Genomic DNA, 27007 nt, shown 5'->3' with positions numbered 1-27007 from the left:
GCTGAATTCTGGGACACTTGCTCATCGCGTGACTTGGTCTTAGCATCATACAACTTGGCAAGGTAGAAAAAACACATATGATCATTAAATCAATGTTTCAAGACATCAAGGTTGAACAATTCCCGATGTGGAAACATCCACCTTGATAATCAGCTTCGTTCTCTAAATTCAGATACCTAGGGTGGGATTCTCCAGCCGTACTTGCCTGACAACTGGAGATTCCCGCCCGCCTTCAATGGACCTTTGTCCCCCCTCCCCCCGCCTGCTAGAATTCCAGTGCCGGGTGGGATGGGAGAATTCCGGCCCTATTGTGCAAACAATAACAAGTGTTCAAACATTCAGCCTTGTGCATGAAATTAGTGCAGTTAAACTTGTGATGTTTAAAAGAAGTCACTTTATTTCACAGTGAGCAACCATCTTGATTCTAAGTTTAGAATTCAGTTCTGTAATTAGCTTTTGTAACTCGAGTTATTTTAAATGTTAGTTGAATGCATTCTGTTAGACTTAACACAATCATTTTCAAACATTGATTTCATCTGTATTTTGTATAGACTTTATGTAATTATTGTATCTTTGTAAGTTCCACAAAACAATTCTGTATTTTTAATCAACTTATAGCAAACACTGACAGATACAACAAAAACACACAACAGCAAACGAGTTTTCACAGTAAAATCACATTGATAAATGCCTGTTTTAATGAAGTTCTACAGAATATACTGATACCTCTAGATCAGTTAGATTTCTGGAGCCATGAATCCACATTCCCAGACATCACATCCTATCTTATCAAATAAAAGCAGACATCAAAACCATTCTCACTTATATTCTACATGTACACATCATAACCCACTTTGTAAACTTCTTTATTAATTTTCAGGTTGTAATCAATTGACCATTCAATGCTTTGTTTTAAAAGTAAAATAACTAATTCCAAGTAATCACAGAGAGAAGTAACATCGATTCTCAAATGACCTGTACAAAACTGAGTCACTGATATGGGTCTGATTTAATGCCAATTAAATACATTTGGGACAATCAACTCAAGATATCAATCATGAGGGTATGATAGCATTTTTCCCCTATCCTAAACAAATGGGCAATGAAGATATCGTGGAACATTCTTTTATCTTAGCAAGAAGCCATAAGAGTAACAGAAACAAACTTTAATGAGTGGGATGGGTCCATAAGTAATTGGCATCTTAGAGGGCCAGTTAGGAGACAATGGGAAATTAAATCAATAGACGACCATCACTCTTGAGAAACCAATTAGAAACTGATCATGCACCACCGAGACCAATCACATCTCAATCACGCAATCCTTAAGACAATTAAGAATTAGCTTTGCTTCATTTAAGCCAATCAGAAAGCAAAAACATTGTTGATCACGCCAGGTTGTGGCTCAGAATGAGTTATAAGTAGCAGCTTTCGGTGAGCAAGTTGCCCAGCAAGGGACTGCTGCCCACAGGGAAGCAGAAGTTATGGAGAGAGAACAGGGATAGAGTGTCAACCTGCACCTCAGGCTGAAACAGAAAGCGAGTGCCATGGCACGTTAGTCAAGTTTATTTGGCAAGTATCAATCTACAACTTGTTAAATATTTCCTGAACTACTTCATCAAAATGTCTCCTATTGCGTATATGGTTAAAGTCTCAAATGAACACAATTAGAATTTATACCTAGTAACACCTAGAATTTACACTGTGTGGCCTGAATGTCACTTGCCATTTAACAGCCCAAGCTTGAAAGTTGCATATCATTTGCTGCACGTGGGTATGGACTTCTTCAGTGTCTGAGGAATCTCAAATGTTGCTAAACATTGTGTATCATCAGTGAACATCCTCAATCAAATCAAATCAAATCACTTCTGGTCTCATGGGTTCAAAGTCAATGTTGAGGACTGACAGGGTAACTCCCACCTGACTGTATACCACTGTGATCCCATCTCTGGTGGCTCTACCTGGTTGGTAGCACAGGACATACCTGGGGAGTGTGATGGTGGTGTTTGGGGCATCGTTTGTAACATATGTTGTTGTGAGTATGACTTGTCTACAGGACAGCTCTCCCAATGTAGGCATAAACCCTCAGATGTTAGTCAGGAGGACTTTGCAAGGTCGATAGGGCTGGATGGGCCATTGTCATTTCCAGTACCCAGGTTGATGCCAAATGCACTGTCTGTTTTCATTGCATTGTGACTTTGCAGTGGTTTAATCCAACTGAGGCAATTTTGGAGGGCATTTAAGAGTCAACAAAATTGCTGTGGGTCTGGAGTCACATGTGAACCAGATCAGATAAGGATGGAGAATTTCCTTCCCTAAGGGACGTTAATGAACTAGATGGATTTTTATGACAATGGTTTTATGGTCTCTATTACTTAGATGAGCTTTTAATTATAGGTTATTAAATCAATGCAATTTCCACAACCTGCTGTTGGTGAGTTTCAAATCATGTTTCCAAGAACCCAGAACTTTATCCTGGGCATTGGTTTATTTGTCCAGAGATGAAACAGCTACCACCTCCCAGTTAGAGACACAGTGAGCGCCAGTCTGCTATTCCCATGTGGAGGATCAGATACAAGTGCTTTCTTTTTCCTCACTTGACTGTCACACATCCTCTGTTTCCAGAGTGACACTGGATAGTGATCAGGAGAAGACAACATTGCTACTTACTTTCCTCCATCCAGACCCCCACCTCCCCAAGCACCATGAGGGCAATGGAAAAGACAACTGGACAGAGTAAAGTGGACTATCGATTCACTATGAGCTCTAGTCTTGCGGGTGTTATAATCCAGGTCAGAAACTCCAAGGTATTTTATGAAGTCAGCTTTGACCATAGGTTTTGCACCTTGAATTTGGCTGGGTGAGTATGAGATGTTTCACTTCTGGAATGATTCAAATGACCCACTAGGGAGCTTTTATCAAACAAAATTTATTTAAGAATACAGTTAACATAGAAAGAAAATTAGCAATAGCTTTTACCAACTACAAACAAGAAAAGAAACAACCATGACCATTATATAAACCTTAACAACAAAATGCACTGTTCGAATACAACAAACCTCCTTATAAACATACACCTGCCACAGGTTTAGTTCAGAAAATAAGAATGCTCACGTGATTTTGCAATGCCTGCTGTGAATTCATCCTTTGGATAGATTTGAAACTCTGACTTCCCAGCTTTGTAACTTCCAGCGGACCTCGAGGTAGAGATAAAGCCACTGCTGGCTTCTAGCTTTTAGCCAGCAAATCACTTACAGCAAAGTTTTCACTCCAGGAAGGCAAAAAAAACTGCTTCCAACACAGCAGAATTTCTAATAACAGGGAGAGACACACACACACATACATACACACACACACACTCCCTTCAGCCAGGAGTCCTCACACCTTAACTAAAAGCAGCAGCCAGCATCCAAACTCAAAGTAAAGCAATCATTCTTCCCCCTAACAATTCAAAAGGGTCATAAACTCTTAAAGTTCCAGGACATCGCATTAGGCCCAGATTAAAAATAAACAAAACCCATTTAAACCATTTAAGTAGCACTAAAAGGACATCTAAGCAGACAGGTCAGCAATAAAAAAAAACAAAGCTGCTTGTAAACTGCCGAGAACACGATTAAAAAAAATAAATTTCTTAAAGGCACAGTCGCGTCACACAGGTGAAGACCAGCTTTACCCTTACAGTATGTGTTTAATATAAAAAACACTCAGGAGGAATGTTAATTCAATGGATATTTTGAAATTTCTCCTTTGTTTGCAAAATTATTTGAAAGAAATATACTGGGCAGGAGGTGTAGAAGTTAAGGAAAATAATGCTTCAGTGTAGCTGATTGAAGGGTTCTGGTTTATCCTGTGTCTGGTACTGTGTCTTGTACCTGTGAAGGTACTTCACAGGATGTGAATCTCAATAACCAGATTAGCAGCTTTAAGCAGACCAAAATAAATACACCATCCTGCCAATAGGAAACACTCTGGGGTAAATGATTGCGCCATTCAGGGAAGACATACACATGTTAATTTTTTAGAACTAACAGAAGCCAAGGGACAGACGGTCAAATATACAGAGAGAGTCTTTAAAGGGAAACAATGATATAATTGGCAAACCTTTCGTAGAAGCACGGGGCATATTCCATCTAATAGCCTGTAAGCTGATTCTAGTTGGCAGACCTGAAGCAAGAGTGCAGAAAACCTTCGTGGAGGCTGTCAAAACCTATATCTTCACTGAACCCAGAATAACTATTCAATCGTATACAGTGTGGTAACTATAAGCTGGCCTCTACTTATAGATCTATTGGATGTTGTTTGGAAAGAGGGAAATCTTGAAAGAGTTCAGATCTTGTAAACGCACTTTGGATCAAAAGGGTGATTCCTACTCAAATTGTGTGAGGGTTTAGTAGTCTTGAATGTAAATGTCTTGGATCATTATAGTCCTGTTTGTGTATATGTGTCTTTTCTTTGTTATAATAGTTTTTAATAAGTGTTCTACTATGATTGGGCTGGTCACTGTTCTTTCTGGGTATCACAAGTGGCTCCTTACACCATTCGTGTAGACAAAACTATGCACCACCACGAATTGGTGTTTCCAAGTTGGGATACGTTTGCAGATAACATCAACTAGGATTCGTGATACAAATGATATCTTTGCAAATGAAACAACAATCTTTGTAAACCCTTTAGAGCAGATAGAAGTGGTTTGAGAAAGATGTCTTGAAGTGGCTTCTGGCCAGACTAGTAACCTAGAGACCCAGAGCTCAACCTGGGGACCCGGGTTCAAATCCAAGATGGTGAAATTTGAATTCAATAAAAATTTGAAATTAAAATTCTGAAACCATTGTCAATTGTTATAAAACACACCAGGTTCTTTAGGGAAGGAACTCTGCCATCCTTACCTTGCCTGGCCTACATGTGACTCCAGATCCACAGCAATGTGATTGACTCTCAAATGCTCTCTGAAATAGAGGGCAGATAGGGATGGGCAATAAATGCTGCCAAGCCAGCAACACTCACATGCCATAAAATGAATTTAAAAACATTGATAGAGTTTCTCCCTGGTGCGAGTGTATTGATGCACCAGGAGATACATGAACTGTGCAAAGATTTTGTCTGCCACATTACACCTGAATGGTTTCCCACCAGTAAGGATCCGCTGGTGCTTCAGCCCATTGATTGAGTAGATGAAAGTCTTTCCAGAATTGCACCTGAAGAGTTTCTCTCTTGTGTGAATCCACTAATGGCCCAGGAGTGTTAAAGATGTCACTAAAGCTTCATCACAACCTCACACTTGAGGAGTTACTCCACTGCGTGGATCGTCTGATGGAGCTGGAGTTTTGACGAATGTGAGAATGATTTATCACACACCTCACACGTGAATGGTTTCTCCCGTGTGTGAATCCTCTGATGCTGCAGGAGGCTGGATGACTGTGAGAATGATTTGTCACACACCTCACACCTAAATGGTTTCTCTCCAGTGTGGACACGCTGGTGCACGCGGAGGTTCTCTGATCTGGCAAATGATTTGTCACACACAGTACATCTGAATGGTCTCTCCCCTGTGTGAATGCGTTGATGTTTACGGAGATCGGATGATGATGAAAATGTTTTGTTGCAGACCTCACACTTGAATGGTTTCTCCCCTGTGTGAATGCGTTTGTGTGAGCCAAGTACTGATGATGATGAGAATGATTTGTCACAAACCTCACACCGGAATGGTTTCTCTCCCGTGTGAATTCTCTGATGCTGCAGGAGGCTGGATGACTGTGAGAACGATTTGTCACAAACCTCACACTTGAATGGTTTCTCCCCTGTGTGAATGCGTTGGTGTAACCGAAGTACTGATGATGATGAGAATGATTTGTCGCACACCTCACACCTGAATGGTTTCACCCCTCTGTGAATCCGCTGGTGCTGCAGGAGGCTTGATGACTGTGAGAACGATTTGTCACACACATTACAATTGAATGGTTTCTCTCCTGTGTGGACGCGCTGGTGTTCGCGGAGGTTGTCTGATCTAGCGAATGATTTGTCACACACGACACATGTGAATGGTTTCTCTCCTGTGTGAATGCGCTGATGTGAGCGAAGTACTGATGACTGCAAGAATGATTTGTCACACACCTCACACTTGAATGGCTTCTCCCCTGTGTGAATCCTCTGATGTTTCAGCAGACGTGATGACTCAGAGAATGATTTGTCACATACCTCACACCTGAAAGGTTTCTCCCCTGTGTGAATCCTCTGATGGTGCAGGAGGTGCCATGACTGTGAGAATGATTTGTGACACACCTCACATTTGAATGGTTTCTCTCCTGTGTGAACGCGCTGGTGTAAGCGGAGATTCCCTGACCTGGCAAATGATTTCTCACAAACGACACATGTGAATGGTTTCTCCCCTGTGTGTATACGTTTGTGGTTGCGGAGATCCGATGACTGAGAGAATGATTTGTCACATACCTCACACTTGAATGGTTTTTCACCTGTGTGGACGCGCTGGTGTGTGCGGAGGTTCTGTGAAATGGCAAATGATTTGTCACATATGACACATTTGAATGGTTTCTCCCCTGTGTGAATGCGTTGGTGCTTACGGAGATCTGATGACTGTGAGAATGATTTATCACATACCTTACACTTGAATGGTTGCTCCCCAGTGTGAATCCTCTTATGGTGCAGGAGGTGCCTTGACTGAGAGAATGATTTGTGACAAACCTCACACTTGAATGGTTTCTCCCCAGTGTGATTGCGTTGGTGTGAACTAAGTACTGATGGTGACAAGAATGATTTGTTGCACACCTCACACTTGAATGGTCTCTCCTCTTTGTGAATGCGTTGGTGTGCGCGAAGATTGGATGATGACGAAAATGATTTCTCACAAACCTCACATGTGAATGGTCTCTCTCCTGTGTGAGCACATTGGTGTATGCAAAGTACTGATGATGACAGGAATGATTTGTCACACAGCTCACATCTGAATGGCTTCTCTTCCATGTTCCTGTTGTTGTGATGTAGGTTGGAAAATTGATACATCTGTGTGTTCAGAGATCTTAAGAGTCTGTGGAGTGCGTCTCATATACCTCACACCTGAACAGCCTCTCACCTGTAGGAATGAGTCAATGGTTCATGAGGCTTGATGAATGACTGAAGCTCTCACCACGCTTGGAGTCCACTCACACTTCTTCCCAGCCTCACTTTGACTGATTGGCCACAACCGAACCTCCGGAGAAGTTGGTTCTGATGGAAGGTTTCACACCACTGACCAGTTTCAGATCTGATGATAGGTCAAAGCTCCCCGACCCGACTGATTTCCAGATGAAGGTTTAACCGTCCAACTTTCTCTGTGTTGAGCAATGCTGTGAAGGGACTGGATGTCCCACAATTCTGAGGATTGATCTGTGGCATCTATCCTCTCTGCATTCTCTGGTTTAGTACAGTGCAATCCTTCTGTAAAACAGGAAATGGAAATATGATTTCCTCCAATTCCCTCTCTTCCTTTGCTGAGGGCTGACTCAGTTAGAGACTGTTCCACAGTGAATGCCAGTCTGCTATTCCCTGATGTGGGGGATCAGATACAAGCCCTTTCTTTTTCATCACTAGACTATCACACATCCTCCATTTCCAAAAGCAGACAGCATGGCTAGTTTCTTTCCTCCACCCAGATTCCCATATTCCCAGGCACTGTGAGGGAAATGGAAAAGACAGTAGGGTGGAGTGGAAAAAGAGCTATCAATTCACTATGAGATTGTGTGGTGTGGAGCAGTTATATCCTTAAGAGTATGTGTTTAATGTAAAAACACTCAGGAGAAATATTAATTCAATGGAGTTGTGCTAGATCTAAGGAAAATATTGCTTCAATGTAGCTGATTGAAGGGTTCTGGTTTATCCTGGGAAATTAGATACACTGCACTCACTCAGACGGCACATCCCAAACTCAGCTATCAGACACAGACACAACACTGGGCTAAACTATCAGATCCAAGTCCAGGAAAGGCCGAGGCCATCAGGTAATTTTCTTTTTAAAGAAGGCATTAAAAGACTTTTCAATAAATGTGTCTCTGTCCCTCCCAGATAATTACACCTCACCTTCTCATACTCAGTAATAACCCATCAACAAAACTCAGCCTGTAAATCAGAAGGGAAATGCTTCCAATAAACACACTCAATATCCAACACACAGCTCCAATCAAACAGCTCAGCACAAAGCACCGAGTAAACAGGTCTCTCAGCTGGATCTTCTCACACAGCATAAGGGGCATTTCCACACCTGATTCCCCACAGGATAGTCAGACTGCCTGAACATTAGTGTGGATATTATGCAATGTAATTATTATAAATTCTGCTCCTTCACTCACCATCTCCTCACTTGGTTTTCAGTCCCTACAGGAAGTGAAGCAGCTGTGAAAGAGGAAGAGGAGAGAATGGGCAGAGTGGGTGGGCTCTCTGATTGACGTCTCTCACAGCCAATCCTAATATTTCTGGAGTTACATGAGTTTCCCGAAGTTTGGGAGAGTGACCGGTGAAACGGATGTGACTTTGAATTATAGTATCCCTGCAGCGCAGAAGGAGGCCATTCGGCCCATCGACCCTGTACTGACAACAATCCCACCCTATCCCCGTAACCCCATGTATTTACCCCGCTAATCCCCCTAACACTAAGGGGCCATTTAGCGTGACCAATCCACCTAATCCACACATCTTTGGAATCTGGGAGGAATGATGTGGAGATGCCGGCGTTGGACTGGGGTAAGCACAGTAAGAATCTGGGAGGAAACCAGAGCACCCGGAGGAAACCCATGCAGACACGAGGAGAACGTGCAAACTCCACACAGTCACCCGAGGCCAAAATTGAACCCGGGTCCCTGGCGATGTGAGGCAGCAGTACTAACCACTGTGCCATCGTGACTTTGAGCAGCAGATCAGGTGGGGATTTAAAATTGTCATTGTTCCATCTGAATAAAACCTCACTTATTGCAACTGCTGTCTCAGTTCCCCTGGTAAATGTTTGACAGATTTCTAGTGTGGGAATAGCATTCTTCATCCTCGGAGGCTTTCAAACTGACAACATCAATGTGGTCAATGAAGTTTACAATGATGTGCAGAGTTGGGACCAGCACATGCACAGGAGAAAGGGACACAGGAGGGTAGGCAATGAAGGGAGAAACAAATAAGAGATTGGGAGAGGAGAATGATTCAGTGCTTTGAAGGGACGCCGTGACTCGTGGAGTGATTGTATCCTCAGGGCAGAAACTGCATGGGGGACATTTTCTTACTTGGAAAGTAACAATAACTGGGAGATTGACTCCAAAGTGACCAATTCTGAGGAAATAAAATGAGGCACATTTGATCGTGGGTCGTGGCAGGAATGGTTTGTGTGTGGGAGGTGCGGTGTGGGGTGATGGGGAAGGTTGAGGTAGCAGAGGGCCATCAATTGGTGAGGGAGGAGGCAGGTTATTGCCTGAACTGCTGAATATTTTGATTTTTTTTCTTTTGCTTCTAGTTTTTAAAGCAGAAAAAGAGACTATTTGGCCCATCTGCTTTCTACTTTGCTTATGCTTCACCTGAGCTTTCTCCCTACTTATTTTCTCTCTCACCATGTCTCCTGCCGATACAATTATCATTGTTACCCGTCTGCATACACACATGGGTCTGTGATTGCGCAAAAATCCAATGATGTCTCTCCATTGTGCCAGCCTGCCGGTACCCTCTGCACATGTATCAATGATCTCACTGTGCACGTACACCACCTTCCTGATTCTGTGTTGTAAATACTCTAATGTTTATTCAATATCATTTGTTTCTCTCAATGTTTTTCTGCTTCTGTCTAAAATCTTACATGTTCATATATTCCCCTTTGTTTATTTGTAATGGTTTGAGGATGTGACATTTCCTGCTTTTAAAATGGGACAGGGGAAAGTAAGAGGCAGCTCACGTACGTAGTCTCTGGGACATTGTAAAGTCATTAATGATTGTTCCATCCTACGAAGTACTGATTGAGGAGGTCTTGTGGTGCATTGCGGAGTATCCTTGCCTCGGAGCCAGAAGTTCTGGGTTCAAGTCCCACCCCAGGACTTGATGTCCAAGGAAAGTGAATTCATAATGCAGCCAAACAGGTTGAATAATAACCTGAAAAATTGTTCCAGCACACCAATGACTGGTGGTAAGTGCAGGAGAGACTCCTGGTCAGCCATGCTTAATGTGGAGTGGCGCCCCTCAAGCTATAAGTCTCTGGTGACAGGGTACTGACCTCTTCCTGGAAAAACCTTGCTTTGGGAACAGATGAAAGTCTACCTTCAGCACCACTCGGTGCAGGAAGAGAAATAACAGTCCAACAATGTGCGGATTAGGTTAATTGTCCATCTAAATTGCCCCTTTGTGTCAGGGGGATTAGTAGGGTATATACACAGGGTTACGGGGACAGGGCCTGGGTGGGATTGTTGTTGGTGCAGGCTCAATGGGCCGAATAGCCTCCTTAAGCACTGTAGGGATTTTATGATTTATCGAGGTGGCAAGTTTCATTTCACAGGAGACATCCTCTGCTTCCAGAAACTGCTCTTTTGCTGCCAGCAGTCAACACAAAATGCCAAAAAGAAAGTCTGAATTACAGCATCTGGGGTCAGTTCGATTGTAAACAATCTGCAGATAGAATCCAGATAGAATCCTACAGTGCAGAAAGAGGCCATTCGGCCCATCGAGTCTGTACCAACCACAATCCCACCCAGGCCCTATCCACATATCCCTACATATTTACCCACTAACCCCTCTAACCTATGCATCCCGGGACCCTAAGGGGCAATTTAGAATGGCCAATCAACCTAGCCCGCACATCTTTGGATTGTGGGAGGAAACGGAGCACCCGGAGGAAACCCACGCAGACACAGGGAGAATGTGCAAACTCCACACAGACAGTGACCCAAGCCAGGATTCGAACCCAGGTCCCTGGAGCTGTGAAGCAGCAGTGCTAACCCACTGCGCTACCATGCCGCCCCTGAAGGAATCTGAAGGAAGAAATGGAAATTTTACAGGACATTAATACTATTTTGACCATTCGGCCCATCTGCTTTATACCAGTGCTTATGCTCCATATGAGCTTTCTCCCTACCTATTTTATTTCACCCTATCAGCAGATTCTTCTATTCCTTTCTTCCTCATCTACCTACCTGGCTTCCCATCAAATACATAAAATATTTTGCCTCAACCATTTCCTGTGGGAGCAAGTTCCACATTCTAATCAATTTCCTGGGAAATAAGTTTTTCCCGAGTTCCTCACTGAATTCATTATGAACCATCTTATATTTCTGGTCCCTAGTTTTAAACTCCCCCACACTATTATGAGGTCTGCTATAAGACTCATACAATACCACAAGGTTAGTGGAGTAAACTACTGGAACTGTTTATTAATAAGCCTATTCTTTAGCACAGTCAGCACAAGACTGCTTAGGCTGACCTGTTCTCTTAAAGCGCATGCCTCAACTTACATAACACTTCTCCCCTCTTACTTCAAAACCCTCAATAACATATTTACATTTTTAACACAATTATATAAATACATAATTCAACTATATACAAAAATATAAACATGAACATTAACTATGAATGGCAATATCAACGTCCATTTAAAAGTCTATAGACATAACCTGTCTACCTGGAGCACAATAGTTCCTGGACAACTGTCTCACTGTCACCGAGTTCTTCTCATGTGGTCTTTCCCACATATACGGAAGCTCTCGGACTTCCTCTCTAACCTAGTTACTGTCATCAGTAGCTCCTGCCAACGCTTCTCTCTGATCAGAGTCCTCAGTTTCAGGAACACAAGAGTCAGTCAGTTCCTCAGGCTGCTCTTGCAACAATTCCGGATCAGGGAGGACTTCCCTGCTTTAATCTGGAGTGGCCAGCAGTTGATCTGTGTGTCTTAAGAACATAGAACATAGAAACCCTACAGTGCAGAAACAGGCCATTCAGCTCATCGAGTCTACACCGACCACAATCCCACCCAGGCCCTACCCCCCATATCCCTACACATTTACCCACTAATCCCGCTAACCTACACATCTCAGAACACTAAGGGGCAATTTTAGCATGGCGAATCAACCTAACCCGCACATCTTTGGATTGTGGGAGGAAACCGGAGCACCCGGAGGAAACCCACGCAGACACGAGGAGAATGTGCAAACTCCACACAGACTCTTCTCCAGACCCATTTGTCTTGGTCTGTACAGTGTCTGGCACTGGCCCCGTTTGGGCCACCACTGTTGTAGGAGCCCATTTTATCCCCGCCATGTAGTTCCTTGCCTACAGTTTCCCCCTTCATGAAGCTCCTCAACTTTCCCTCTCTTCAGGCCATCTGCCCTTCTTGGTTCTTTGTTACCATTTCTCGGATCTCCTCTGGCCACATCAGGTCAAATGTGGTCCTTAATTTGTGGCCAATGATGCTGGAGAATATTGGGTTGTTGCATGGGGTGTGCTGTGATATGTGCTTAAGAATCGATTCACTCACCTTCCTCGGAAACCCTCCCCTTGGAAACATTAAGTGCCTATTTTAAGGTCTAGACTAACCTTTCTGCCTGGCCATTTATCGCAGGATGGTGTTGAGCCGACGTCACCTGTTGGGACTCCTTGGTAGTCACTATAGTTCTCAAACTCCTTCACTACTAATTGTGGCCCATTATCACTCACTAACTGATCAAGACTTCCAAACCGAGCAAACAACTAATTGAGATGCCCAATAGTTGCCTTTGCAGACACTAACTTCATAATTGCTACTACTGGCCATTTCGAGTAGACATCGACCACTACCACCAACACCAGACCTGTGAAGATCCATTGCCACGGAGTCATAGAGTCATAGAGGTTTACAGCATGGAAACAGGCCCTTCGGCCCAATTTGCCTATGCTGCCCCTTTTTTTAACCCCTAAGCTAGTCCCAATTGCCCATGTTTGGCCCATATCCCTCTACACCCATGTAAGTGTCTAAATGCTTTTTGAAAGACAGAATTGTACCCGCCTCTACTACTGTCTCTGGCAGCTTGTTCCAGACACTCATCACCCTCTGTGTGAAAAAATTGCCCCTCTGGACACTTTTGGATCTCTGCCCTCTCACCTTAAACCTATGCTCTCTAGTTTTAAACTCCCCTACCTTTGGGAAAAGATATTGACTATCTAGCTGATCTATGCCCCTCATTATTTTATAGACCTCTATAAGATCACCCCGAAGCTTCCCAGTCTATTCAGTCTCTCTTTATAACTCAAACCATCAAGTCCCGATAGCATCCTAGTGAATCTTTTCTGCACTCTTTCTAGTTTAATAATATCCTTTCTATAATAAGGTGACCAGAACTGTACACAGTATTCCAAGTGTGGCCTTACCAATGTCTTGTACAACTTCAACAAGACGTCCCAACTCCTGTATTCAATGTTCTGACCAATGAAACCAAGCATGCCGAATGCCTTCTTCACCACTCTGTCCACCTGTGACTCCACTTTCAAGGAGCTATGAACCTGTACCCCTAGATCTCTTTGTTCTATAACTCTCCCCAACGCCTTACCATTAACTGAGTAAGTCCTGCCCTGGTTCAATCAACCAAAATGCATCACCGCGCATTTATCTAAATTAAACTCCATCTGCCATTCGTCAGCCCACTGGCCCAATTGATCAAGATGCCGTTGCAATCCGAAATAATCTTCTTCACTGTCCACAATGCCACCAATCTTGGTGTCATCTGCAAACTGACTAACCATGCCCCCTATATTCTCATCCAAATCATTGATATAAATGACAAATAACAGTGGACCCAGCACCGATTCCTGAGGCACACCACTAGTCACAGGCCTCCAGTTTGAAAAACAACTCTCTACAACCACCCTCTGTCATCAAGCCAATTTTGTATCCATTTGGCTACCTCACCCTGGATTCCGTGCGATTTAACCTACCACCTGGTACCTTGTCAAAGGCCTTGCTAAAGTAGACTGCATCAACTGCACTGTCCTCATCTATCTTCTTGGTTACCCCTTCAAAAATCTCAATCAAATTTGTGAGACATGATTTTCCACTCACAAAGCCATGCTGACTGACCCTAATCAGTCCTTGCATCTCTAAGTACCTGTAGATCCTGTCTCTCAAAATACCTTCTAGCAACTTACCCACTACAGATGCTAAGCTCACCGGTCTGCAGTTCCCAAGCTTTTCCCTGCAGCCCTTCTTAAACAAAGGCACAACATTTGCCACCCTCCAATCTTCAGGCACCTCACCTGTGACTATCGATGATTCAAATATCTCTGCTAGGGGACCTGCAATTTCCTCCCTAACCTCCCACAATGTCCTGGGATACACTTCATCGGGTCCCAGGGATTTATCTACCTTGATGCGCCTTAAGACTTCCAGCACCTCCTTCTCTGTAATATGTACACTCCTCAAGACATCACTATTTATTTCCCCAAGTTCCCTAACATCCATGCTTTTCTCAACAGTGAATACTGATGAGAAATATTCATTTAGGATCTCACCCATCTCTTGTGGATCCACACATAGATGACATTATTGATCCTTAAGAGGTCCTACTTTCTCCTTAGTTACTCTTTTGCCCTTTATGTATTTGTAGAAGGTCTTTGGATTTTCCTTTGCCTTATCTGCCAAAACAATCTCGCGTCCCCTTTTTGCCCTCCCGATTTCTCTCTTAACTCTACTCCTACACCCTCTATACTCTTCAAGGGATCCACTTGATCCCAGCTGCCTATGCATGTCATGTGCCTCCTTCTTCTTCTTGACCCAGGGACTCAATATCCAGAGTTATCCAGGGTTGCCTACTTCTACCAGCCTTGCCTTTCACTCTAAGAGGAATGTGCTTACCCTGAACCTTGATTAACACACTTTTGAAAGCCTGTCACTTACCAGACCCGTCCCTTTGCCTTCCCACAGACTCCCCCAGTTAACTGTTGAATGTTCCTGCCTGATACCATCAAAATTGGCCTTGCCCCAATTTAGAATTTTAACTTTTGGGCCAGACCTATCATTCTCCATAGCTATCTTAAAACTAATGGAATTATAGTCACTGGTGCCAAAGTGATTCCCTCACTAACACTTGTCACCTGCCCTTCCTTATTTCCCAAGAGGAGGTCAAGTTTTGCCCCCTCACTAGTCGTGCCATCCACATACTGAATGAGAAATTCCTCCTGAATACACTCAACAAATTTCTCTCTATCCAAGTCTCTAATACTATGGCTGTCCCAGTCAATGTTGGGAAAGTTAAAATCCCCTACTATTACCATCCTATTTTTCTTGGAGCTATCTGTAATCTACTTACATATTTGCTCCTCAATTTCCCACCGCCTATTTGGAGGCTGATCGTGCAACTCTGTCAAAGTGATTTCCCCCTTCTTATTTCTCAGTTCAACCCATATAGACTCAGTGGGCAAACCCTCAGATATATCCCCTCTCTGTACTGCCATGATGTTTTCCTTCATCAAAAGTGCAACTCCTCCTCCTCTCTTACCTCCTGTTCTATCTTTCCTATAGCATTTGTACCCTGGAACGTTGAGCTGCTAGTCCTGTCCTTCTATTAGCCATGTTTCAGTAATTGCTATAATATCCCAGTCCCACGTACCCATCCATGCCCTGAGTTCATCTGCCTTGCCTGTCAGGCCTCTTGAATTGAAATAAATGCAGTTTAATCTGGACTTCCCTTGTTCTCTGTCTTGCTTTTGCCTGATCTGTATAGTACTAGGATTACTGACACTGCCTTTACTATTTAATGTACTCGCTTTAACTTTTGTGCTGTCCTCAACCATCTATTCTGTCTCCCTACTGCTTTGGGTCCCACCCCCTCCCCCTGCCAAACTAGTTTAAACCCTCCTGAGTGGCTCCAGCAAATCTCCCCGCCAGGGTCAGCCCTTCCCCAGAAGAGATCCCAATGATCCAAAAATCTAGATCCCTGCCCCCTGCACCAGTTCTCAAGCCACGCTTTCATCTGCTTAATCTTCCTATTCCTACTCTCATTAGCAGGTGGCACCTGGAGCAGTCCAGAAATTACTACCTTCAAGGTCCTGCACTTCAGCCTTCTGCCTAACTTTCTATATTCACACTTAAGGACCTCATCCCTTTTCCTACCTATGTCATTGGTACCAATATGTACAACGACTTCTGGCTGCTCACCCTCCCCCTTAAAAATGTCCTGCAACCACTCAAGGGGGAGCTTCAGGCCATTCCCATGGGTGGAGGGCCAACAACGTGGTGCTTTCCGCAAATAGCCCAAGGTTCACAAGCACCTGCCTTCTCCTCGATCTGGGTGTCAACGCCTGGCCACCAAAAATAGCTCCTGGCCATCTCTTTCATCCGCACCACACCCAGGATTGTAGGATCCTACACTTGTAGGATTGATGTTGCCAAAGAGCCTAGCCAGCCTGTGAACCAACTACCTCGAGTAAATGGTTGGGGTTGCTTAAGTTTCTCCACCTCTTTTTTTGATGTGGGCAACCAGATTAGTTTTGTTTTCTGAACTATCTGAACAGCAAAGAAGACAGAAGATTCCGGAAGACGAAAAACCTGGTTGAAATTTTGAGAGTGACTAAGAATTCTAATTTTTTTGTTAGTAAGTGGGAATTGGATTTATCTAAACAGCATTCCATTAGAATTGTGTTCTATTCGGTTTGTTAATAGTTTAGTTAACCTGTTCACTGTTTGTTAGATAAATAAAGTGTTACTTGTTACTTTTACATAGAGAGTCTCAGGTAGTTATTTTGATTAAACCGCTAAAAGTTGCTGAAGTGCAGGTATTACCCCTTCTCACACACTCTTTAACAGATTATGAAGCGAGGTAGTTCTCTTTGAGTGGTTGAGTGTTAGTTCTCAGAGAGGGGATCAATCTTCCCCCTTCATAATGATGTATAAATGCAATTCTTCCTTGTTTAGAGAAACATTATGCTTTCTGTGAACTGGAAATTATAAATCCATTAGTTGAAAAAGTACACCATCCCAAAGTGACATTGACCAATATATTGTTGATCAGAATTTAGCAAAATTGAGATCAAAAAATGAAATTGGATTAAAATAAAAAGGGGAATTGATAAAGGTAGCTATCTGATGGAGTTTTGATATGCAAATTAACATAGTAGTGAGAAAAACAAGTGTTTACCTTTGTGATTAGAGGGAAACACTCACAATACAAGATCAGGGATATGGAAATTAATACTGATATGCTAAAAGATGGGCCCACAGGCTGGGTAACATCAAAGGGAAAGAATGATATATCCTCAGCACAATAACTGGAGAAAGGGACACAGTTGGAGCAACAACAATCACAGTCACGCCCAGCTGCAGAGAACAGTCTCTCGAAAACCAGTTATTGCAAAAAGGGCAGCCAATTAAAATCCAAAACTCAAACCAAGAAGATTACGCCTTTGATTTGATTATTGTCTGATGTATTGGGATACAGTAAAAAGTATTGTTTCTTGCGTGCTATACAGACAAAACATACCATTCATGGAGTACATTGGGGAGAAGGAAAGGAGAGGGTGCAGGATATAGTGTTACAGTCATAGCTAGGGTGTAGAGAAACATCAGCTTAATATATGGTAGGTCCATTCAAAAGTGCGATAGCAGCAGGGAAGAAACTGTTCTTGAGTCGGTTGGTACATGATCTCAGACTTTTGTATATTTTTCCCGACGGAAGTGGAAGAGAGTATTTCCGCCTTCGCTGAAACTGAAGATGGTTTTCCCAAATGTGCACAAATAACCTGTGCATGGTAATTAGCTGCTAGATTTAGCTCATAGTTATATAATATTAGATGTTGGGAACAAGGGGCATCTCAGAGTTCAAAAACATTCATACTTGAGAACAAAGGGATAACTTCATGTGATACTGTATGTGTGTATAACCATCAGTGTAGTCAAGTGTTGTGTATTATAGTTCTTATTGTGTGTTTTTCTTTTGAAGTTAATAAATATTATTTTAAGAACAATTGGATTAATGCTCCCTGGTTTGCCTGTCTTTTCTCACACTATACCAAACTGAAAATATACACCACTGAGAACCGGTGTTCCAAGTTCCCTTCTGGGTTTGGGATACCTTTACATTTAACATCAGCAGGGTTCTTAACATTGAGTATTTCAGTAAATAGGAGCACACCAAGCTGACTAATCAGGTAGTTTGGTGTAAAGTTCAAAATGAATTTATTATGAGTTATAAATCTATACAGAAAATTGGTAAAACAGCAGACAAACAACAATACAATATTCAGCTTACATCAAACATCAACCAAAATAACAAATTATTTGAAAGTGATTCAAGATCTTTCCCAGAATAGAAAAGAATCTTGGAAGAATGTAACGTGAACATATCACACCGTTATTACATTGAGGTATGATAAGCTGAGGGAACTCAGGTCTGTAGAGACTCACCCCACTCCCTCACCTTACTCAGGATAGTAGTCCTCCCAGACACCTGTCACTTGAAGAGGATCTGTCTATAATTCACATCACCAATCAAGCTTTACCCACTCCTGACAGCTGGCTCACTTTACTAACACACACACAAACACACACACATCTAATTCCCAATTTGCTGCCCTTTGACCTTCCATTCAGCACAATGATTCTGTCACTGTCAATCTAGTTTAATCACTCCCTCATATACACCTTCTGGACCCTTGTTCCCATAATATAATTACCTTTAATCTTTCCTTCCTGGATGATTACCCTGCTTCTTAAGCCCAAAGGGATGAAAATTTGAATGTATTTGAATGCAAGCAGGCTTTTTTTCCGCTGAGGCTAGGGGAGAAAAAAACCAGAGGGCATGGGTTAAGGGTGAAAGGAGAAAAGTTTAAAGGGAATATTAGGGGGGGCTTCTTCACGCAGAGAGTGGTGGGAGTGTGGAATGAGCTGCCGGATAAAGTGGTAAATGCGGGGTCACTTTTAACATTTAAGAAAAACTTGGACGGGTTCATGGATGAGAGGGGTGTGGAGGGATATGGTCCAAGTGCAGGTCAGTGGGACTAGGCATAAAATGGTTCGGCACAGACAAGAAGGGCCAAAAGGCCTGTTTCTGAGCTGTAATTTTCTATGGTTCTATGGTATCTGGTTATGACTGGTTTATCCAACCATCGTTATATCAGCGAAAACACTGCAGTCTCAAGATAGACAATTTTTCCTTAAATTGTTGTTGGAACAGAAGGTCATGTGACAAGTAATCATTTTGAAATTGTTTTATTACAGCTACTAAGATCAGAAGCAGTAGTGGTTTGGAGATACTGTCAATGAAGCAGTAAAGTCCCATCTCACTCTCAAACTAAAGCCCCATCTTACATCTTAAAAATCCAGCACAGAGATAGTGAGTTTCCAGCAAAGGGAACTTCAGGGGAAAACTTGATTTCTGGAAAAGATGCATTTCAGATTCAGAAATGAAATTTGTCTGCAGCAAGTGCAATTACTTGGACTTCAAGACAGCCTCTGGAATTTTGACCACCAAATAAGTCATAAACTGTGAATTCTATTTTTACCTTTCAGTATTGTCCTTCTAATTTGGATAAAAACATAACTACCTCCAGTATAACTGGTAAAATTTTGCACAGCAATGTGGTTGGCTCTCAACTGCCCTTTGAAAGGCCTAGCAAGCCATTCAGTTGTATCAATCACTGCAAAGTCTCAACAAAGAAATGAAACCGAATGGACCATCTGGCATTGGAAGACAACGGCAAAACAAACAGCCCTGTCGACCCTGCAAAGTCTTCCTTATGAACATCTTGGAGCTAGTGCCAAAATTGGGAGTTGTCTCAGACTAGTCAAGCAACAGTCTGACATAGTCATTCTCATGGAATCATACCTTAGAGATAATACCCCAGACACCACCATTACCAGCCTTGGACACATCCTGTCCCAATTGCAGGACAGACCCAGCAGAGGTGGCGGCACAGTGGTATACAGTCGGGAGGGAGTTGCCCTTAACATCGACTCGGTAGGGCGGCACGGCAGCACAGTGGTTAGCACTGCTGCTTCACAGCTCCAGGGACCTGGGTTCGATTCCCGACTTGAGTCACTGTCTGTGTGGAGTTTGCACATTCTTGTGTCTGCGTGGGTTTCCTCCGGGTGCTCCGGTTTCCTCCCACAGTCCAAAGATGTGCGGGTTAGGTTGATTGGCCATGCTGAAATTGCCCCTTAGTGTCCTGAGATGCGTAGATAGAGGGATTAGTGGGTAAATGTGTAGGGATATAGGGGTAGGGCCTGGGTGGGATTGTGGTTGGTGCAGACTCGATGGGCCAGATGGCCTCTTTCTGCACTGTCGGGTTTCTATGATTCTATGACTCCCGACCCCATGAAGTCTCATGGCTTCAGGTTAAACATGGGCAAGGAAGCCTCTTACTGGTTACCAGTACCGTCCTCCTTTAGCTGATGAATCAGTACTCCTCCATGTTGAACAACACTTGGAGGAAGCACTGAGGGTGGTAAGGGCGCAATCTCTGGGTGGGAGATTTCAATGTCCACCACCAAGAGTGGCTCAGCAGCAGCACTACTGATTGGGCTGGTCGGGTCCTAAAGGATATAACCGCGAGACTGTGTCTGCAGCAGGTGGTGAAGGAACTAACAAGAGGAAATAATATACTTGACCACACCCTTACCAATCTACCGGTTGCAGATGCCTCTGTCCATGACAGTATCAGTAAGAGTGACCACCGCATAGTCCTTGCGGAGACAAAGTCCAGCCTTCACATTGAGAATAACTCCATCATGTTGTGTGGCACTATCACCGTGCTAAATGGGACAGACTTCAAACAGATCTAGCAACTCAAGACTGGGCATCCATGAGGCACTGTGGGCCATCAACAGCAGCAGAACTGTACTCCAGCACAAGCTGCAACCTCATGGCCCAACATATCCCCCACTCAACCATTACCATCAAGCCAGGGGATCAACGCTGGTTCAATGGAGAGTCCAGGACGGCATATGGTAAGATACTTGGTAGTGTGGATGAACAGAGGGATCTGGGTGTCCATGTGCATAGATCCCTGAAAGTTGGCACCCAGGTTGATAGGGTCGTTAAGAAGGCGTACGGTGTGTTAGCTTTTATTGGTAGAGGGATTGAGTTTCGGAGCCAGGAGGTCATGCTGCAACTGTACAAAACTCTGGTGCGGCCGCATTTGGAGTATTGCGTACAGTTCTGGCCGCCGTATTATAGGAAAGATGTGGAAGTGTTGGAAAGGGTGCAGAGGAGATTTACCAGGATGTTGCCTGGTATGGTGGGAAAATCGTATGAGGAAAGGCTGAGGGGCTTGAGGTTGTTTTCGTTCGAGAGAAGAAGGTTAAGAGGTGACTTAATAGAGGCATACAAGATGATCAGAGGATTAGATAGGGTGGATAGTGAGAGCCTTTTTCCTCGGATGGTGTTAGCTAGCACGAGGGGACATAGCTTTAAATTGAGGGGTGAGAGATATAGGACAGATGTTCGAGGTAGGTTCTTTACTCAGAGAGTAGTAAGGGCGTGGAATGCCCTGCCTGCAGCAGTGGTGGACTCGTCAACGTTGAGAGCGTTCAAGTGGTTATTGGATAAACATATGGATGTTGTTGGAATAGTGTAGATTAGAGGGGCTTTAGATTGGTACCACTGGTCGGCGCAACATCGAGGGCCGAAGGGCCTGTACTGCGCTGTAATGTCCTATGTTCTATGTTCTATATCAGGAGCAGCACCAGGACATTTCTGCAGGAGTGCCTCAGGTGGTGTCCTTGGCCCAACCATCTTCAGCTGCTTCACCAATGACCTTTCCTCCGTCATAAGTGGGGATGTTCGCTGATGACTGCTTCAGCACCATTTGTGACTCCTTCAGATACTGAAGCAGCCCATGTTCAAATGCAATAGGATCTGGACAATATCCAGGCTTGGGCTGACAAGTGGCAAGTAATATTTGTGCCACACAAATGTCAGGAAATGACCATCACCAATAAGAGGCACTCTAACCACAGCCCCTGGACATTCAATGGTGTTACCATCACTGAATCCCCCACTGTCAACATCCTTGGGGTAACCATTGACCAGAAGCTCAAACAGACCCACCACATAAACACAGTGGCTACAAGAGCGGATCAGAGGCTAGGAATGCTGCGGTGAGTAACTCACTCCCTAAAGCCTATACACCATCTACAAGGCACAAATCAGGAGTGTGATGGAATACTCCCCACTTGCCCATCCAGGCAAGTGGGGAGAATTCCAGCAACACTTAAGAAGCTTGACACCATCCAGGACAAAGCAGCCCACTTGATTGGCATCACCTCGACAAACATCCACTACCTCCATCACCAACGCTCAGTAGCAGCAATGTGTACATTCTACAAGATGCACTGCAGCAATTCACCAAAGATCGTAAGACAGGACCTTCCAAACCCATGACCACTTCCACCTAGAAGGACAAGGGCAGCAGATACATGGGAACACCACCACCTGCAAGTTCACCTACGAGCCACTCACCATCCTGACTTGGAAATATATTGACATTCCTTTGCTGTCACTGGGTCAAAATCCTGGAACCTCCCTCCCTAACGGCATTGTGGGTCAACCCACAGCACATGGACTGCAATGATTCAAGAGGGCAGCTCACCAGCAACTTCTCAAGGGCAACAAGAGATGGGCAATAATTGCTGGCCAGCCAGCGATGTCCATGTCCCACGAATGAATAATGAATAAAATAATTCTTACGTCTGTGCAAACATGTATCCCAAAAGTTTCAGAAGCATGGGTTTACTTTTTTAAAAATTTGCTATATTTACCTGGGTGGGTTTTAACTCAATAAAAATGAACCTCTTTGGTTAAAAACCATAAAAGGTTAAACAAAGACACTGCAAAAATTCCTTCATCCTCCTAAATTCACAAAGAGTCAGACCTAAAGAGGTAAATGAGGGGAGTCAATGTCGACCCTCCCTCATCTGGTCATCATGGGTCCAACAACTGTGTCAAGGCTTTAGTATAGAACTTACACTGATCTGGTTCGTCTTCCATGTGAGTGCCTTGATGGATACACTGACACATCTCACACCATTGTGCATCCTCTGGTTCTTTAGGGGATCAGAGGAGTGGGTGAAATCTTAGTCATAAACATCGCAACTGAAGAGTTTCTCCAATGTGAATTCTCTGGTATTCCAGGCAGGTCAAAGATGTCACAGATGTTTCATCACAATCATCATATGTTAACATATGGATCTTCTGATGGAGCAGGAGATACAAAGATCTTGAGATCTTGCACATCTCCCCTGTGCAAATTCTCTGGTGTCTCAGGAGTCTCATAGATATCACAAACGTTTTTTTGTAAACCTCAAGTTTGAAGGGTTTTTCCCGTGTGGATTGTCTGATACTGGAGGAGGCTCCTTAAATCTGTGAAAGCTTTGTCTTACACCTCATACGTAACCAGTTCCTCCCGTGTGAATGTGTTGATGCACACAGAGATTCACTAAGTGTGAGAATGATTTGACAGAGACCTCACGTGACGTTTTCGCCCGTGTGAATGTATTGATGTATCAGGAAATCGGAGGACAGGGTGAAAGCTTTCTCACAAACCTAACGGCTGAAAGCCTTCTCGCCTGTGTGAATCCGCTGGTGTTTCCTGAGTTTTGCTGACTGTGAGAATGATTTGTCACATACTACGCATGTGAATGGCTTCTCTCCTGTGTGAATGCGTCGGTGTACAAGGAGAGTCGAGGAGTCTGAGAATGATTTGTTACACATTTCACAGGTATATGGTTTCTCTCCAGTGTGAATGTATTGGTGTTCGAGGAGGGTCGTTGGCCGTGAGAATGATTTGTTGCAAATCCCACATGTGAATGGTTTCTCCCCTGTGTGAGTGCGTTGGTGATCGAGGAGTGTAGATGACCGTGAGAATGATTTACCGCACACCTCACATGTGAATGGTTTCTCCCCTGTGTGAATGCGTTCGTGTGTGCGGAGGTGAGAAGAATTGGAGAAGGATTTGTCACAGACTTCGCACGTGAATGGCTTCTCCCCTGTGTGACTGCGTTGATGTGTGTGGAGATTTGGTAACTGCGAGAATGATTTGTCACACATCCCACATTTGAATGGTTTCTCTCCTGTGTGAAAGCGTTGGTGCACACGGAGGGCCGAGGACTGTGCAAATGATTTGTTGCACACTTCACACGTGAATGGTTTCTCCCCTGTGTGAATCCGTTGGTGTTTACGGAGGTTCCATGCTTTGGTGAAAGATTTGTCACATACGTCACATGTGAATGGTTTCTCCCCTGTGTGAATGCGTCGATGATACACGAGCGTTGAAGAGTTAGCGAAGGCTTGGTCGCACACTTCACACTTGAATGGCTTCTCCCCAGTGTGAACACGTCGGTGATTCACAAGCACTGATTTCTGTGTGAAAGCTCGGTCACACACCTCACACTTGAATGGTTTCTCTGCCATGGGGCTATCCTTGTGATACAGATGGTAGAACAGATGCACCTTGTGTTTTAGAAATTCATATGAGCCTGTGGAGTCCTCCTCACACTGAAACAACCTTTCACCTGCAGGAATGAGTCAGAGATTCACGAAATAAATGATTGAAGCTCTCACCACACTTGGAGCCTACTCACTTATTCCCGGCCGAACCTTCAGAAAGGTTGGTTCTGATGGGGGGTTCCACACTGCTGACCAGTTTCAGATCTGATAATATGTCGAAGCTCCCCTGACCCAACCAATTTCCAGATGATGGTTTCACTGTCCAATCTTCTCTGTATTGAGCAATGCGGTGAAGGGACTGGATGTCTTCCCACAGTTTTGCAGTTGTTCCTTGGGTGGTGGTCAGGATCTGTGGTGTTTATCCTCTCTGTATTTTCTGGTTTTGTATAGTGCATCCTTCTGTAAAACAGGAAAACAAAACATGAATTCCTCCAAATCCTGCTTCTCCTTTTCTGAAGGGGCTGACTCCTAAGAAACTGTTCCACAGTGAATGCCAGTGTGCTATTCCCCTGTGTGGGGATCAGATGTAAGTCCTTTCTTTATTCTCACTAGACTGTCACACACCTTCTGTTTCCAGCAGGAGCATTGAATAATGACCGGGGCAGGCAATATGGCTACTTTCTTTTGTCAATCCTGATCCACATCTTCGCAGGCATCAGGAGGGCAATGGAAAGACAATCAGGTGGAGTGCAAAGTGGGCTATCAATCCACTATAAGCTTGTGTCATGATGGCAAAAAACAATGAGTTTAATATAAAAACCAGGAAAAGGGTTAATTCATTAGAGATTTTGGAGTGTCTCCCCTTGTTTTCCATTGGGCAGGAAGTGCTGGAAGCTAAGGAAAATATTGCTTCAGTGCAGCTGATTGAAGGGTTTTAAAAAATTTATTAGTGTCACAAATAATATTACACTAACACTGCAACGAAGTTACTGTGAAAATCCCCGAGTCGCCACACTCCAGTGTCTGTTCGGGTGCACTGAGGGAGAGTTTAGCATGGCCAATGCACCTAACCAGTACATCTTTCAGACTGTGGGAGGAAACCAGAGCACCTGGAGGAAATCCACAGAATGTGCAAACTCTGCACAAGCCAGGAATCGAACCCAGGTGCCTGGTGCTGTGAGGCAGCAATGCTTACCACTGTGTCACTGTGCAGGTTCTGGTTTATCCTGGGAATTAGACACAGTGCTCTCACTCAGACTGCACATCCCAAGTTCAGCTATCAGACACAGCACTGGGCAAAACTATCAAATCCAAGCTCAGGCTTTTGGGAAAGGCCGAGGCCTTCAGGTAAAATCTTTAAAGAAGGCATTAAAATACATTGCAATAAATGTGTCTCTGCCCCTCCCAGATAATTACACCTCACCTTCTCATATTCAGCAATGACCCATCAACAAAACTCAGCCTGTAAATCAGAAGGGAAATGCTTCCAATAAACACACTCAATATCCAACACACAGCTCCAATCAAACAGCTCAGCACAAAGCACCGAGTAAACAGGTCTCTCAGCTGGATCTTCTCACACAGCATAAGGGGCATTTCCACACCTGATTCCCCACAGGATAGTCAGACTGCCTGAACATTAGTGTGGAGATTATGCAATGTAATTATTATAAATTCTGCTCCTTCACTCACCATCTCCTCACTTGGTTTTCAGTCCCTACAGGAAGTGAAGCAGCTGTGAAAGAGGAAGAGGAGGGAATGGGCAGAGTGGGTGGGCTCTCTGATTGACGTCTCTCACAGCCAATCCTAATATTTCTGGAGTAATATGAGTTTCCTGAAGCTTGGGAAACTGACCGGTGAAACGGAGGTGACTTTGAGCAGCAGATCAGGTGGGGATTTAAACTTGTCATTGTCCCATCTGAATAAAACCTCACTTATTGCAGCTGCTGTCTCAGTTCCCCTGGTAAATGTTTTGACAGAGATTTCTAGTGTGGGAATAGCATTCTTCATCTTTGGAGGCTTTTAAACTGACAACATCAGTGTGGGATGTGTAGTCTCGACGTGTTTGACAGCAGATCAGAGGAGGAAGACCCACAGCATCCAAGGCAGTGGTGATGTTCAGTGGTGGAATCAGCCGACGCACAGGAAAGAGAGACAGAGTGGGGAGAAGAGCAGAGAAGGGACAGGCTCCCAGGAGGGACAGGGGTACTGGAGGATGGGACACAGCAGAGCAGAGCAGGACAAAAGAGAAACGGGTACATGAGAAAGGGACACCTGGGCGAGAGAGGAGAGACTGCTCTGAAAGATTCCCTCAGAGAAACACAGGGATCAATAAACAAAACCTCCTCCTCAGTGTGTGGTTGATGAAATGGTGACATCATCCACGGAAGGAATTGTCCCTAATCATCTGACCATCAAGTCCCTCACCTTTCCCTGAATATGGGTATGATGTCTACATTCCTGACAATGAAAGCATTGTGGAATGATCCAGTGTGGGTGAGGTTCACATGGCATATTCTCAGATAGTCATTACACACATGAAGGAGGGGAATTGTTTTCTGTTCAGGGACTCTGTATGTCACCTCGGGTGACCTTCAATGCACTGTGAGTGTTATCAATCGCCCCCATCACTTAGGGGAAGCAGCTATTCCATT

The 27007-nt window shown here is 43.9% G+C and overlaps 2 protein-coding genes across 2 annotated transcripts in view; both read right to left on the bottom strand.

Moving 5' to 3' along the window:
* LOC144497075 (uncharacterized) overlaps positions 1–27007 on the bottom strand; it is a 257791-nt gene that overhangs the window by 221497 nt on the left and 9287 nt on the right. The window lies entirely within an intron of this gene.
* On the bottom strand, positions 382–25810 carry LOC144497578 (uncharacterized). The gene is given in 5 exon segments (XM_078219018.1): positions 382–7052; positions 16393–16477; positions 17980–18163; positions 23437–24812; positions 25777–25810. Coding segments are annotated over 4 exon segments (2979 nt in total). The 5' UTR covers positions 24378–24812; positions 25777–25810; the 3' UTR covers positions 382–5283.

Source organism: Mustelus asterias, chromosome 8 (assembly GCF_964213995.1).
Source record: "Mustelus asterias chromosome 8, sMusAst1.hap1.1, whole genome shotgun sequence".
Classification (NCBI taxonomy): domain Eukaryota; kingdom Metazoa; phylum Chordata; class Chondrichthyes; order Carcharhiniformes; family Triakidae; genus Mustelus; species Mustelus asterias.
Note: the sequence above shows the minus strand (reverse complement) of the source record. Positions and strands in the feature narration are given on the sequence as shown.